Below are 15191 nucleotides of genomic sequence, written 5' to 3'. Positions count from 1 at the left end.
GCTCATTTATTCAATATTCAAACAAGAGAAATAACTGCAGCACTGTGTTCTTCTGTTGCATAGGTTATTACTGTGAAGCATCAAAGAAACACCACGGAAGCGAACTACAAGCATTCCTTCCCAACATCAAAACGGATACCACAGAAGTGAACTGCAAACATGCCCTCCGCAGGAAGCCTGCATACCTTTGCGTCATCAGCAGTTTGGAAAACGGCTAGGGAACAAGTTTCTTACAAAAGCCTGGAGTCAAATAATAGCAAACATGTTTGAAATCTCTAACTTAAAATCTCCCAAATAGGTCTTTGTTTTTAAAAAGTGCTTACTGAAGAAACAGACTTGGTAGCGTGAAAATTACTTGCGTTAGGTTACAAAAGGTCTTATGGAACAAGCTCTGCCACTGTAGGGAAAATAATAATAATAAAAAAATCAATAGGACCCACTTCAAATCCTTGGTAGTGGGGGTTGTAAAGAGATCCCACCACCTCCAGTGCACCAGTTCAGGAAATTTCCCAGCAAAATATTACCACTTGAATAGAGCTGGTCCACGAGTTACCCTACTTCAYAGCAAGTCTTCAGGTTTCAGAAAATGATTAAAAAAGTGGTGAAGAGTGTTGATTTTCAGCAAGGAACAAAATACAACCTTCCCAAAGTATTTATTTTCAGAAGATTAAGTTTGGAAAGAACACTAGGGAAATGCAAATTCACTGATGCAGCCACTTGACCTTTAAAGACACCGTTCTGGAATACGTGAAAACTGAGTTCATGTGTCTTGATTTTTGCATCCCAGATTATGTTCTGGCAAATGTATCACCTTAGGAAAACACTGCATATAAGAAAAAGCAGCACAAGTGCAACCTAGTGGTGACGTTAGTTTTTAGAGGAAMATTTTCTAAGCACCAGTAGTAGCCATTTTACTTGGACTTCTGAAGCACGTTAGTGTTCATTCAAGGAATTAAATCTTTAAATTGACTGTCATACTACGTACTTTTCATAATGCTGCAAAAATCTAATCAAACAAGTAACATATTTCAAAGGTTATTCCAGGCTGATAGATATTCCTAATTCTTCAAAATAAAAATCAGTGCATCTCCCACTATATCCCCCCAATGAACACATGTAATAGGAGTAAGCTATTCTACAAACAGCATACTYGCACAGATTTGGATTAATTCTGTTTTATGTTTGTATTTATTTTTTAAGATTACAGACRGAAGACAAGTTTTTTGGTTGTGTTTTTTTTTTTTTAATAGTGAGCTTACATGTAATAGCTATACCACTTACCACCTAAGCAGTTTAGCTGTCTATTTTTAAGAACATTCTTGATTAGCCTGAAAGCCTTCTAAGGCTCAACCACATGAGATAGTTTGCTATTGGTTTGTCACTCTGATGGTCAACCAAAGCTCTAAAGTTGCTTTAATAAGTGGGAAATAGTCTTCCTAATTACTGGAAAAAATAATGAGAGATTTTAGATATCTAAAAAGTAGTTCAGACAATACTAATAAACGTATCAGCCCCAGCTAATCCTTACAATGCTGTCATTCAGATAGTCCTCACTGTTCGCAGGGCTGAAAAACATCTAAAAAATACTACAGCTGGCTCTTTATTGCAGCTAGAAAGGGAACAAAACAGTCCAATGCACAGTACTAGCATCTGTAAAAAGAGGTTTAAGCTTGATCTTTCTGTTCATTTTCAAGAAATACAAATAGAAAGTTATATTCCTTGGCTGCTAGACTTTCCAATCTATAAGATCTTCACTATGTTTAGTAAACTAACACTGGAGTTAATGTTTCACCCCATAGAGTTTACAAAGCTTTCCAAGATTTTCCACAAAATTTCCAGGCTCTTTGGGAGAGAGTGGGAAAGAAAGAGAAATAAAACAACTCCAACCTACTTACAAAAGCTGAAAATCTTCATAACATGAGACACTGGGAATTCCATTTCAACAAATCTGTAATGAAATTCCTGCCTAAACTACTCAAAGGCACCACTTTTGGAATATGGAAGATCTGGACCTAAATCCTCCTTACTCTGCCTAATTTCAACAGGCACTTAAACACTGTTTTTCTATAACCTGAGTGCTCAAGTGCTAGACAAACCATTAGCTGTCAGAAAGCAGGATCTCCCTCCTGATTTTAACCTCACTGCAGAAGGTTCCCAGTGTAGAACACTGAACAACTTGAAAATGCGCAAGATATTCGCACAGCAGTTTCCTGAATTATTAAGGCAGTATTTCTCATACCCTAGAGTAGGATGTTAGGAAATACCAAAAGAAAAGTAGAATTGTTTCAGCAAGAGAAGTTTCACTTCATTAAAAAAAATCTACCACASAAATCTCAAATTTTAAATTGCCATTTAGAGAGCATTGAAATATAGTTTGTTAGAAATTGTCCTGCAGAGCTTGACAACAAATATTCTTCATCAAAGCTTTTTAAAGCAGTTTAATATCTTTGGGATTTCTTGTGTGAAAGGAAATTCTTCTGCACTGAAAATTAATTTTGCTTTCAGTAAACTTGCACCTGCAAAGTTGAGTACTCACAGGGGGCGAGGGGGGRAAATATCTGCCTATCTTTATGTTCCAGATACAATCTTGATATAAAGCTTATGTTATAGAGCAGAAAAAAGTTCATTAAAAGTAAATTCTAAGATAAGGCCAAAGAGGAGCACCCAAAGTGCTGAGACGTAAGCAGTTTGCTCTGCTTTCTACATGTTTTGTTAGCACCACAGTTTCATGACCAGTTTATGCTAGAATTGCCACTAAAAGCACAACTCTTCCTGTCTTATTTTTAACTCAGACAAGTTCCCCAATTCTACCTGCTCTATGACCATACTTGTACTCACATATACATCAAGTTCTTTTTAAATCTTCACATAACAAGTACACTGCTTGCATAGTTTCCTCTACCATCTGCAAACATATTAACAGCTTTAGTCTATGAAAGCAGAAATAAAGCTAATAAGCTACTTGACTAGATAACTCATCAGTAGCATAACTTGCCATGTAGTGCTGAAGACTAGCTATTGGGTCTTCAACAAATGCTTTTATCAATTAACTACCTGACACTCATAGCAATATTCACCAGCATTCAGAAAGACAACCTTCACAGTATTTAAAGAAAGCTGGCACACTTTCATGTAGAAATGTTTTCATGACAGATTTTAGAACATGAAAGCATTTTTGTTGTTGTTAAAGAATCAAAGACAGTTATCTAGATTAATCTCCTGTTTTTCCAGGCATTAAAGGTGAAAATATTTTGTGTGGGCAAYCATAGAATCTACCCTTTAAAAACTGAGGAATTCACAAGATAAGAAGAATCAACATATGCTAACTCTAATTCCTCCACAAGCTGACAGTACACCCTCCTATCATACCCTTCTGTATGGCTAACTAAGCCTTACAGCATGCCTCCATAAATCAGAGTATTGTGTTAGGAAACAAAGAATCCTATCCCAATGTAAGAATTTCATTGAGAAGTCAGAACCCACCTGGAATAATGTACTCCAAGAGAAAAATGCATGGACTGCTGCAATTGTACCTTATTTTTCATCTGAGCTTGATCAGCACTACTACTCACTTTTGCAGCAATTCACCTGACTGAAGTTATTCGGTCCTCCAATATTATATTCCTCACAGATGACTAAACTACAACAAGGAACCTTTAAACCTCTTCTTTAAAAGGCTAAGAGAACTGAATTTTATCTTTCATGATGAAGTATGTTCTCCCTTTCTTCAGTTTTCATAGCTTCTTTAGCCTTCTTCAGGAACTAAAGCCAGAACAGATACTAATATGCATGTTCCACGACTGTACAAAGAGGTATTGTTCTTACTTGGTAAYACCTTATGGGTACATCCAATAGTGTTGTGCTAAGAGCATGAGTAACTTATTCATAATAAACCTCATGTCTGTTTCAGAGTCTCTGCATGCCATAAGCTCTCCAATAATTGCTTGCTTTATTCCTACAATGAGAGCTTCACCTTYGGAAGGACCAAAAAGGGTATTTCCTTTTGCTCAGCTTATCTAATATCAGGTGCCACTGTTCCGTAACTTACCTTTAACCTTCATGCAATAAAGGACTGGAGATCTAAATATTCACTGTGTATGGCAACCGCAGAAGTAATAAAACTTGGTCACCCAATTCTACCAGGGAAGTTGGAAAAAAACAGAAAGAATGCACTAACTTTATGCATTCTTAGAGGTAATTTTGCATCTAGTTCAAAATTACATCTCACAGGAGGTAGCATTTACATTAAAACACTGAGCGTACAAATATATTCTCATTTGAAGTTAGCAAATTAATCATGCATGCAACAAAATGTATTTTTCCCAGTGAATAAATTTTGCCTTAGCAATAAAGTCACAGCTGTAGCAATAAGTAACACAAGTTGTGGAAACGATCTGGTCTCCTGGAACATCCATTTGTTTCCAACATCCATGAAAACAAAAGGTTTCAGACAAAAGGAGCCTTCACGAACAAGGCCTGAAAAGCTCAGAAATACAGTCTCTTCAACTCTGCACAGAGCATTGCATCTTGCTTTATGTCTAACCAGATTCTGGCTTTACATTGTTGCTGTAAAYGACTACAAAATGGATAAAAGCGCAAGCAGTCAGAAAACAAAAATCAAAGAAATGCCTAATTTTTTTCATTCATGAAGAAATGCTAAATGCAACATTAATAACTGAGCTAGACATTTAACTAATGCATAAATATGGTAATCAAYTTTTTATAAAAACTCTGTTGCAAGAAATTATAGTCCTGACTCTCCAACAGAACACATGAGCCAGACAGGCAAGTGAGGTTTGGACCTCTTCATTGAATGAGTTTAAATTATAGTCAACAATGGCACTGTAATGTAAGAACAAAAGCTTTAGTTAGCTAAAATCATTAGAACAAAAGCTTCACTATAAAAATAAGGCTACTAGAAAAAAAAAATGTGCCTCCTTTCACATGGTACTAGCTGGCATTATTTCAATTCATTTCTAAGATCCTTTGTCTTTTCTTAAAATRTAAGACCTTGTACTGCAGAACATCCAAACAGCTACACGGTATTTTTAATCTGTTGTAAAAACTATCCTCAACTGCAAAGATGAGGAAGAGTTTAACCCCCAAAAAAGAAAAGTTTTGCATGCTACATATTGGACAACATACTAATACTCTGCACAAGCTACAAAATTGAGAGTCTAACCTATCACCCAATTTTGGGAACTGATTCTCAACYCAGGAAACACCGCTGAAGTAAACACTTAAATGTAGCTATTCAACTGGCAAAAATAATGTGTTAAAAAGCATTTACTAAAGTMACACTAAGTATTATGGCCAATTTGCAGTTATAACTATTTTTATAGTATCAAATACAACACCTCAAAGCTACATAGCCACATTCTTTATTAGTTTGGAAAAAATGAATCATAAGAAAACTACTAAACTAGACAAAAGAAAAAAAGAAAAGGAAAGGGRAGAAAGACACTAATTGCACTTCTCTGTTGAAAATAAAGTGAAAATGCCATAACAGATTTTGAAAAAARTTGTATTTTAAGATCATCGTGAAGAAGTGGAAGAGGAATTTAATTCCTAGTCCAGATATACACTTTGTTGCTTACTGTTAGTCTCTTCAAACCAACTAATCAAGACAGTTAATTTGTCGGCAGCATTACTCTCTACACATTTTCATATACAAAAACTACACATACGAGCTCATGAAACTCAGACTCAGGGTTATACCTGAATTAACATTCTTCCAACTAAGCACCAGTAAGAGTAACAAACATGATAAGCACTTACACAAAGCTTTATACTGGCTACTCGACACAAATCCTGACTGCTAACAGAGGTCTCAAGTACTTGATTGATATGCAGACACTTGACATCCAATAGAGTAAAGCATTAGACTCATTTTGCAACTACAGGAAATTAAAAATATACTGCCACAATATCAGAATTGTAGGTCAKAACTGTTTTATCCAGTCGTTCCAGAATCAAATTCATACCATCTGGTTGGCTGGAGCAYCTCTTCAGGAAAGACATCTGCTATACACTTACGGGACACTGGGCTTTGCAATGATCCTCAGCATCTTTCAAAAAGTGCTTTTAATTACAAGCAGCTTTTAGTTCAGCAAGTACACCCTGATACTGAGGAAATCAATTAGACTCCGAATCTTTTCAAGAAAGTTGGTAAACTCATTTAACTAGAAACCTCGTCTGAACACTATCTCTTGGCACAGAGAAACTAGCACCAAGCATCCTGACCTGAAGAAACACAAAACAAAACCAGTATGAAGTCCTTAAAACGCTGCCAGATCTTGGGGTGCCATCTGCCACTTTATCAACTGTCATTTCTCCCCTGCCATACAAGCAGACATCAACATATTTAGATAATTGCAACTTTTCAAGTGTAATCTACAGTGATACACAAACTGCTGCCACCAAAAATCACAAGGGTATCTACCACAAAAAAAAAAAAAAAAAAAGCTATTCTGCACAATTATTCTATTTTTTAAACCACAACATGAGTTTCAATGATCATTTCAGTGTGGTTAAACAGCAAAAACCACATCCAAGTTTTGCTGCCATATGTTTCTTTGTTACTGTTAAAACTTCCTTATGCTTCAGTGGAAATCACCAGTGACAGATACCTATTCTAGRAGCTGAGTAGACAAAAGATAGTAAGCAGAAGGAGAGAAAGGAAGAGAGAAAAAAAAAAAGACACCCACCACAAAACTTATTCTCTATATCCATGGAAATTCAGATCAGTGATAGTTTATGGCATTACTTGTTGCAAARCTATTCTTCCAAGAAAGAAATCAATATATTATGTATATAACCACTTTAAGTTGCACTACAGGCATATTTAAAAATACATCCAAAAAACTCACCAGAACCAAAAGAAGATAGGCTTTGGGGTCCATTTCTCCCAGGAGTACCTATGATTTTCAGAAAAGAAAACAAAAAGCAGTAACACTTCAAGCAATCTACCTCTATTAATATGCAAGTCAGTATTGGGGGCAGTGAGGTGGGTGGGTGGGGGGAGTCTCTTCAGCATCTTTTCACATCACTATCTCATCAGCTACACAATCTGAACTTTTTGTGTGTGATGGCTGACAGTATGTTTGACAGTAACACTTGACAACATGTGGCTAAATTATTTGGAAAATGGACAGTGAATTCTTATTAAGCCAAACAATTTCTTGCACTATAATACCATTTTCACAAAAGTCAGGAAGCACTGTTTTATTTTATCCAGTTCATATAGGACCACAAACATTAAGAAACAGAATTATCTGTAGTGACATCATTGCTACTTTTTTCCAAGTTACTCCAGTTACTTAGATATCCTTTTTACAGATAAAAATAACAGCACACTCAAATGTGCTACCAATCAAGTTAAATATAAATGAAAACATCGAGAAGCTTCATTTATCCTTACTGATTGTTTCAGAGCCACAAGTAAATTGACATTAAAACTTTATTATTTACAAGAATATGAATTAAATGAAAGCACTCTTTGGGACTGCTAGGTATAARTGAAAAAGTTAGGTGCAAAAGTTTATAGAAGGTCCATTTACACCACCTTTTGGATTTCGCTTTTCTTTACAAACAGCCTGTTTCATATTGAAATACCTGCTGTAAGGTCACAATCTGCATTGCAGAATTACTACACTTTTTCCCCTCACCTCAGTCAAACAAATGAAATTTTGCTCCCAAAGAGAAAATTTTGTGTTTTAGGACTTGCCTGAAGATTCAGATATATTATTTTGATTCTGGTAAAAGCTACCAATTCTAAATGACAATTAAACAAAACAACAACAACAACAAAAAAAGCAGCATCTGAGGCAGAAATAGAAAGTCAATTCCATATTATCCTAAACAGTCAAAGTTTAGTAGTAAATTTGCACAAGAATCTTGCTTAAACACAGGAACTTCAAGAAAGCAAGTATAGGTTGCATCTTGTAAGCATTTGATCTTAAAAGTAGGTAGCAGAACATCACTTAAGGGACACTATCCCGTGTTTTGAGTACTCATAGGACGTACGCTTCAAGCACAGTGGGCATATAAAGCTCTTATTTTTCCTCCTGCATAAAACAAATACGTAATAAATGYTTCTGCAGAGTCAGTCTCCAATACCAAGAACTACAAGTGAAATGAAAAGACTGACCATCAACACTACTTCAAAGTCATGAAGCACAGCTACTCTTTCCCAAAACAGAGGGAAGGGACTGAAGAATGTTTAAAAAAAAATTGACTTTACCCAACAGCTGATTGCTTCTAGCCTCACTGACTTTCCTTGCCGAGTGCAATGGCCCAGATGATTTTGGTAAGCACTGGTTCAGTGAAGCAGATCTGGCCTTGGCTCCTAGAAATACAAAGGCTTACATCAGCTTTCTAAGTACAGTTATGTCAGCAATTAAAGACGTGTTTAACATTAGATACTTTACAGAAAACACAAGACGCACAGGTCTCCTTAAATAAAGTGTCTTCTAAAAAAATTTGAAGCTACATTTAAACTTAAGTTTGCTTTACCATAACTTACACTGGAAGAAATAAAAGATAACTTAACAAAACATTTATAAGCAGAAGGAAGTGTTGGTAAAGACTTCACTTTAACAGCAAATTACAGCATAGCTATAGAAATGTTGTTTGAACRGGACCTCTGGACGCCAGCTACCCAGCCTCCCACTCAGTACAGGGCCACCATCAACACGCAATCCGTCGGTCACGCCTTTGTCTAGACAAGTCTTGGAAACCTCCAAGACTGGAGTTTCTACAGCCCTACTAGGCAATCTGCTCCTGTGCTACACAACTATCCTAATAACTCCCCACACCCCCACCATATCCAGTCTCCTRCTCCACAATTTGTGATCATTTCCCATTGCAACCTCCTCTAGTACTAACAGAAGTGAGAACCAGAGTTGTGCTTAATACGAAGCCAGAGAATATATTTAAACTAAATTTCTTTTAGCAACAGATAGCAAAGCGCAATAGTCTAACCTCCACAAAAAATTAAAGTAGGCTCTACTTCCAGTTCAGACAATAAGAGGAACATCAAGGGGAAGTAGCATGGAGAGCTAAGTTATTTCTTGGACTCTTCCCTTTGGAAAACAGGGCAGTGACGCTTGTCTAGGGAAGACTTCACCTAATAATATCCATTCAAAAACAAAAAAAAAAAAAACCAAAAAACCCACAACTTTCCCTCATGAAAGTAGTGAAGACAATGCAGACTCTGCAGGAGGAAGAGGACAAACATACGCTGAGAATAAATTCAAGGTACATCGACCCTGCTGATCACCATCAGCTACAGAATCAGATTGAGCTTTATGACAAAAAAAAATATTTTTTTAAATCAGTACAATATAAAATCCAACTAATGACAGCATTTAGCAGAAAACATCAGGCTGAGCTCAGTTACAGGCAAATTACTGCCACATTGTTCTTGGATCAGTCTATAACAGTGCAGAGAAACAGTGACTCAAACCACYACTAGAAATAGAAACTCAAACCACCACTGATGTGGTTTTACTTCCTCACAGTTTTCCTGGAATGCTATTTAATAACCACTGGTTCACAAAGCAACCAAGTGCAAAAGACAAGGTACACCATCCCAAGACTAACTTCAGTTCCACTCTAGCTACAAATAGACCAAATACCTTTTGGAGTTGTTTTCAAGGAGTGTATTCTTGGTCTCGGTACTGCTTTTAAAGGGACAGATCCAGAAGYACCATTCTGACAAGCTGTTTTTGAAGACCATTCTCCATTCTTGATGATTATTGTGGCGTTTGTAGCTATAACACAGAAGGATAGTCAAAGAATTTGCTCTAGGCAGTATCTAGTTTGGGGAAAATGAAATCCTAAAACATGCATGTTTTACTTGTGGCTAAAGTTACAAGAAAAAAAAGTTGGAATAAWTATTAACTCCTGTAATATCTTCCATACAAACAGACTGATGAACCATAACACACTAATCTGAATGTTGCAAACACCTCAGAACTAGACAAAGCTTTGACTTTGCACAAGATGGGGAATGTTTGTAAAAGTATGATATATATATAACTAGAAATCTGAGCTTGCTGTTCAAAGCAAATGCAGAATATATTTCAGTTTGAATAAGCCAAGGAAAAGAGTATCATCAAGATATAAATTCATTCCAACCACAAAATTGACTGTTAAGTCACCAACATACCACAAAGAAAACAGTGCACTCCTATCCTCCTATCGGCACTTCAGTGACCTCCCCAATTAAGTTTGAGCTCAGAAGAGGACCACCTTACCTACACTCCCCTCTTACCAGAGAAGAGCTGATAGGACACAGCAAAAGAAATCCCCCCTCCCTAACCTCCTAGAAGAGGCTGATCAACCTAAATCAAGGAAACTGAACAACAAGCAATTGCTACCTCATGTCAAAACATAAGATTTCCAACTAACAGGGTAGCGGCAATGGAATACATTTTATTTCAGTTCAAAGGAACTTCAAGGATGTTTGGTTTAGTATCACAATGAAAAATTACACTTGGAAAAAAAATTGAAGATTTAGAAAAACTAAGAAATTTAGGGAAAGTCAAGGCATTGGTTTAGTCTTCTAGGAGGTTGGGGAAACACACACACGCACGCACACTCTCTCTCTCTCTCTTTTCTGAAATAGGTATGGGTGAATACACTTTGGTTCAAATATCGAAAAGATACATATATTAACAAGTTATGAGTTAAGAAATTTAAAYTGCATTTACCAGAGATTAGCAAGAACTAGCCACACTGAGTTTACACAGTAGCTTTTTGACTAGTATTTTATAGGAGAAAAAAAGCCATTCATACATCAGACTTGCCTCAAATTAGTGTTTTAATAAGGCTGATTTAAATATAAGAGTAATGTTAACTACATATCAAATATTGTACACTGAAAGACTCAATGCACACAGACATTAAACTGTGACATTAAAATATTTAACTGTACAGGCATAAAGCTGTAAACTTAACTGCTTCATAATGATGCATATATCAATACCTTTTTTGCAACAGTAGGAGGGTCAGATTTGCTTTGCTTGACACTTTCTAAAGGTAAAAAAAGCTGATTATTTGCAAAAAGAATCTATATATGTGGAACAATTTGTAGAGTACATCAGTGATACAGTTATTCTGACCAATGCCAAATCAAACTAATTTGTTCTAGCAAAGCATCAGTCCTTACGCATTTTGTAATTTTTTCCCATGTATTACTAAACTAAGGATATTTGCTCAGAGACCACTGTGGGCATCCAACTGCTGCCTACAAACTGCTGCACTATTGTTTTATAAATCAGCAGGATGCCAAGGAAGTAACACTGACTAAGCACACTTCTGGCACTGTTCTGTTACACTAGAAGCTCTGGAGTCAGCTAGTCAGGCAATGCACAGAAAAGAAAGGCAGACTTGCAAAGTTTAGTCACTACATGATCCAAAGATGTTTTCTTCTACAGTTCAGAGTAGCTATTGCAATTTTCTGTTGAAAGACTGACAGGTATGAAATGATCTCACTCCAGTCAGGATCTGAAGGGTTAAAAAAATCCCACTCCCAGTAAGAATTTTCACTGAAGTATTAAAACTATACAGAAATGCAGCTCAAGGTCAACTGCTGTGATSAGCTTCTGAAACACTGAAACACTATTCCCTCTGTAGGCAATTATTCTGATACAATTCCAGTKTGGATTCTTACTCTAAACCCCAGAGTTTAAGCATTTCAGGATGTTCAATCACAGTACTTTCAGCTTACTGCTCAAATTTTCCTCACTATTTCTCTACTGTTAAAAATTCATTTTTTTCAGTACTCCAAAATACTCTGCAAAATATGCTTTTATTACTTAACATCAGCACTTCTAATTTCATGATTTCTAAATGTTTCACAATAGTGAGAGCTTTCTTAGAGGAAAGGATCACACAACTCAAATGCTTATCAGGAAAAAAAAAAAAAAAAGCTATCACAGGAAATTACCAGTATTTAAGTACATCCCATAACAAAGGGCTGAGCTGGCACAGCAAGAGGAGCACTGTCTTTTATATACCAACAAAAGGCAAACGCCTTAAACAAAACAAGCTAAACTTGGTCAATTTAGTGCTGTCCACAGGACTACAACTGTTTTGGTCATGAATTTCCATGACACTCACAGCATAAACTGCCCATTTTGATCTTTGCGTGTCCCACAAATTTAACAGAAGCATTTCAGCATTACTTGCAAATACAGATTTGCCTACTGTTTTCCTGACATCACTGGCTAGTAGACTAAATGAGACAATAGAAAACAAGAATAGCACCGTACATGAAAACATTAGACTAAAAAGGCAAGTTTACTAATTTTTTCCAGTTTGATTCAAAGTCATAAAAACTTCATTATACTAACATATGAATCATATGTAAAATCATGAATCATAAATTCATGATGCTCACAAAAAGTTATGATCAGATTGAAATCATTTTCATTAACAATTTATCCAAAGAAAATCATCTCAGAGAAAGACAAGCCAAAACATTTGACATATTCAGCAGTTTCAACAAAACAAAATACATGTTTTAAAAACAAAAAAACAACCTACTTCTTTTCCCAGTGAAGGTGGCTAACAAAGGAATAATACAAAAGCTGTAAGATCCCACTATCAGCAATGCCAGTAAGGTAACATCATAGTGGCTTCCTGATTCTGTTGGTGGTACGAGTGTAGAATTGATGAAAATATCAGGAGAAAAATTCGTTTCTGTGCAGCTGCGGAGTCCTCCTGGTATAGTCATTTAAAAAGGATCAAAGCAAGCCCAAAGCCAGAGACACTGCAGCCATGTTCAACCTCTCATATTCCTCATGCTTGCTCTTAGTGAATCGGAGTGGAAAAAATGGTAAGCTTCAAGGCAGGGGACAAAACAGATTAAAGCAGCTAGCAAATCACACTAAATAAGGAGTCATCAGTTTGGATGCTTAATCTGAACAGAGTACATTTCATTGTTATGAAGCGATGACCCTTTCCTTTGTTACACGARGGAGGGAAGGGGAAAAAAARRAAAAAAAAAGGAGGAGAGAGGACAAAGCTGCTTAGGAATTCCTGATACAGTACTAAAACTGAACAGCAAAAGTCAACATGGCTGGTAGCAGAATCAATCTGCTTACAGAGAAACATGTACTGCATATTGGATTACCTACACTCTTATTCCTTTAAAGAATATGGCAGGTTTTCATTTTTAATGAGGAAACTACATAAAGGAAAAAAAAGAAATGAGAGAATCATTATACATGTATGCATGCATATGCGCATGAACTACACATACATGTTAACACAGCTCTCTTTTTCAGTCCAAGACAGATTTTAAAGACATCTGGCATAAAGGAAGTGCCTTTATCCAGTCTCGAGGATAAAACAGACAATGTGACAGTAACAGAATATTTGAATGTACTCATTTGAATATGTATAGCTAGGAAGATTGACATGTCTGACTAAGAGTCAGTTGTGTTGCTTCCTTCACACTTTTCCCCCTAGAACTCCCACAGCTGCTGCTATGGACCCTTGGTAGAGCTTCATATTAAAGCTAGTTGCATTATTTTTCTCCTCCAGTCTTAACTGAGATGGATTTGGTTCAGGTCATACAGCAGTGCTTACAGTTGCATTAGAGAGGATAAAAGCCTACCCATCCAAAGTTGCACTTTCCATAAGCAGTCTCAGATCTTTTCTTTTCTTCTTCTTTTTTTTTTTTTTAAATCTCAACTGTGCATTTTGTCTTAGAACTCTACAATCTAGGTCATTTAGTATAAGAGATCTGTAACATGCTGCTCCAAATACTATGACAAATAATCCATTCACACTTATTTCTCCCCCAAATGTTGTAAGGAAACTCTTCCTGGATTTGTGATGCTTCATGATGAAGAGCTGCACAAAAATTTTTATTTAACAAATCAAAGTCTCTGAGCTTCTCTGGATTATATATTTTAAGAAGGAAAGTTGCAAGTTAAGCAAAGAGAGCAAGATCTGTATCTAATAATCTATAACTAATAAGAGAAGACAGATGAGAACTAACATGCCTTTGTCAGACAGTTACTCCTTTGAAGGGATTACGCAACAAGGAGTTGGCGCTGGGGTATCAGCTAAAACCCRTAACACTGACCAATACTTACAATTACTGCTGAGAAGACTTCGCTCACTCTGAGTGCTACTGACTGATGAGACGCTATGGGTTCTCTCCAGCACCGACCTTTTGATGGGCACTTTGGATTTAGGTAGAGGTTTACCAGAGCCAGCCCAAGAGACTGCAGAATTTTTCATGGAGGCAGGCTTCTCTCTGGGAAAGGTTTCTACACCTGTCAGTTGGGGTGGAGGGTGAGGGGAGAAGGTGAAAGGCAGGGGGGAAAAAAAGCAGCATGAAAAAGGACTTCAAAAAAAAAAAGGCTTAAGCAATTGCTTCTTCTACGTACATGCCTACAGCTGAGAGTTAAACATATGAAAATAAACATATAAAGATTAAACCTACCTCATATTTGCAAGGAAAATACAAGCAATACTTTCAAGGTTTTCAGCTCCTACTATCTATTTTCCTTGATAAAAAAAAAACCACTCTAAATACAGCAAAACAGTCCTGAGGATTTAAAATCATCCAGTTTTGCCTGCACACTGACCTCAGGACCAAAGCAAGTTCTAGAAAGATTGGCCTTTGAAGTAGATATTTTCATGCAGTCTTTACTGCATTCTACAGCTTCTGAGTTTTAGGGAGGGTTACCTGCACTGGCAATGCCCTAAAAATATCGCCTTTGGCTCAAAGCCAAYGCAAGAAATTCTTTTGTTTGTGTCTTCCCTCTCTAACAGAGTTATTTTTCCATATTAAAAGATAATTTCATGTTTTCAAGGACAAAGGGGGCACGAGAAAAACAAAGTTGTGCTGTGCTCAGATAATACACCCACCTAGAACTGACGAGTTCCTGGGAACTAGTTAAACAGCACTCCCTGGRTCTTCGTTCTTAATGGCCACACTGGTGCAGACACATTTTTTGCATTAATTGCTGTTTCAGTTAAGCTTGTTTGTATACAAGTGCCCCAAAACTAAGTTAATCAACCTAGCTAGAGAAGACTACCTATACAGTAGACAAGAGCTGTGCCATCGTCAGACAGGAGTTTACTGATATGTTAATAAAAAGCAACTGTGCTTGCAGTAAGAAAGTATCAGTTTAGTTATATCAGGCTTCCAGTTTATTCCTGAAAAA

At 36.6% G+C, this 15191-nt stretch overlaps 1 protein-coding gene across 5 annotated transcripts in view; it reads right to left on the bottom strand.

The window, feature by feature from the left end:
* MTUS1 (microtubule associated scaffold protein 1) overlaps positions 1 to 15191 on the bottom strand; it is a 124525-nt gene that overhangs the window by 62920 nt on the left and 46414 nt on the right. For 3 of the 5 annotated variants that reach the window (XM_085305503.1, XM_085305507.1, XM_085305506.1), the window contains exons 4-7: positions 14112 to 14294; positions 9639 to 9773; positions 8243 to 8347; positions 6870 to 6917 (exon numbers count right to left, since the gene is read on the bottom strand). In XM_085305503.1, coding sequence (XP_085161629.1) covers positions 6870 to 6917; positions 8243 to 8347; positions 9639 to 9773; positions 14112 to 14294 — 471 coding nt within the window. The remainder of the gene's footprint in view (positions 1 to 6869; positions 6918 to 8242; positions 8348 to 9638; positions 9774 to 14111; positions 14295 to 15191) is intronic. The other 2 variants (XM_085305504.1, XM_085305508.1) reach the window with 2 other exon arrangements.

This window comes from Rhea americana, unplaced genomic scaffold (genome assembly GCF_003343005.1).
Source record: "Rhea americana isolate MKP2758 unplaced genomic scaffold, rheAme1 scaffold_221, whole genome shotgun sequence".
Lineage (NCBI taxonomy): Eukaryota > Metazoa > Chordata > Aves > Rheiformes > Rheidae > Rhea > Rhea americana.
This window is presented reverse-complemented; position numbering and strand designations above follow the sequence as displayed.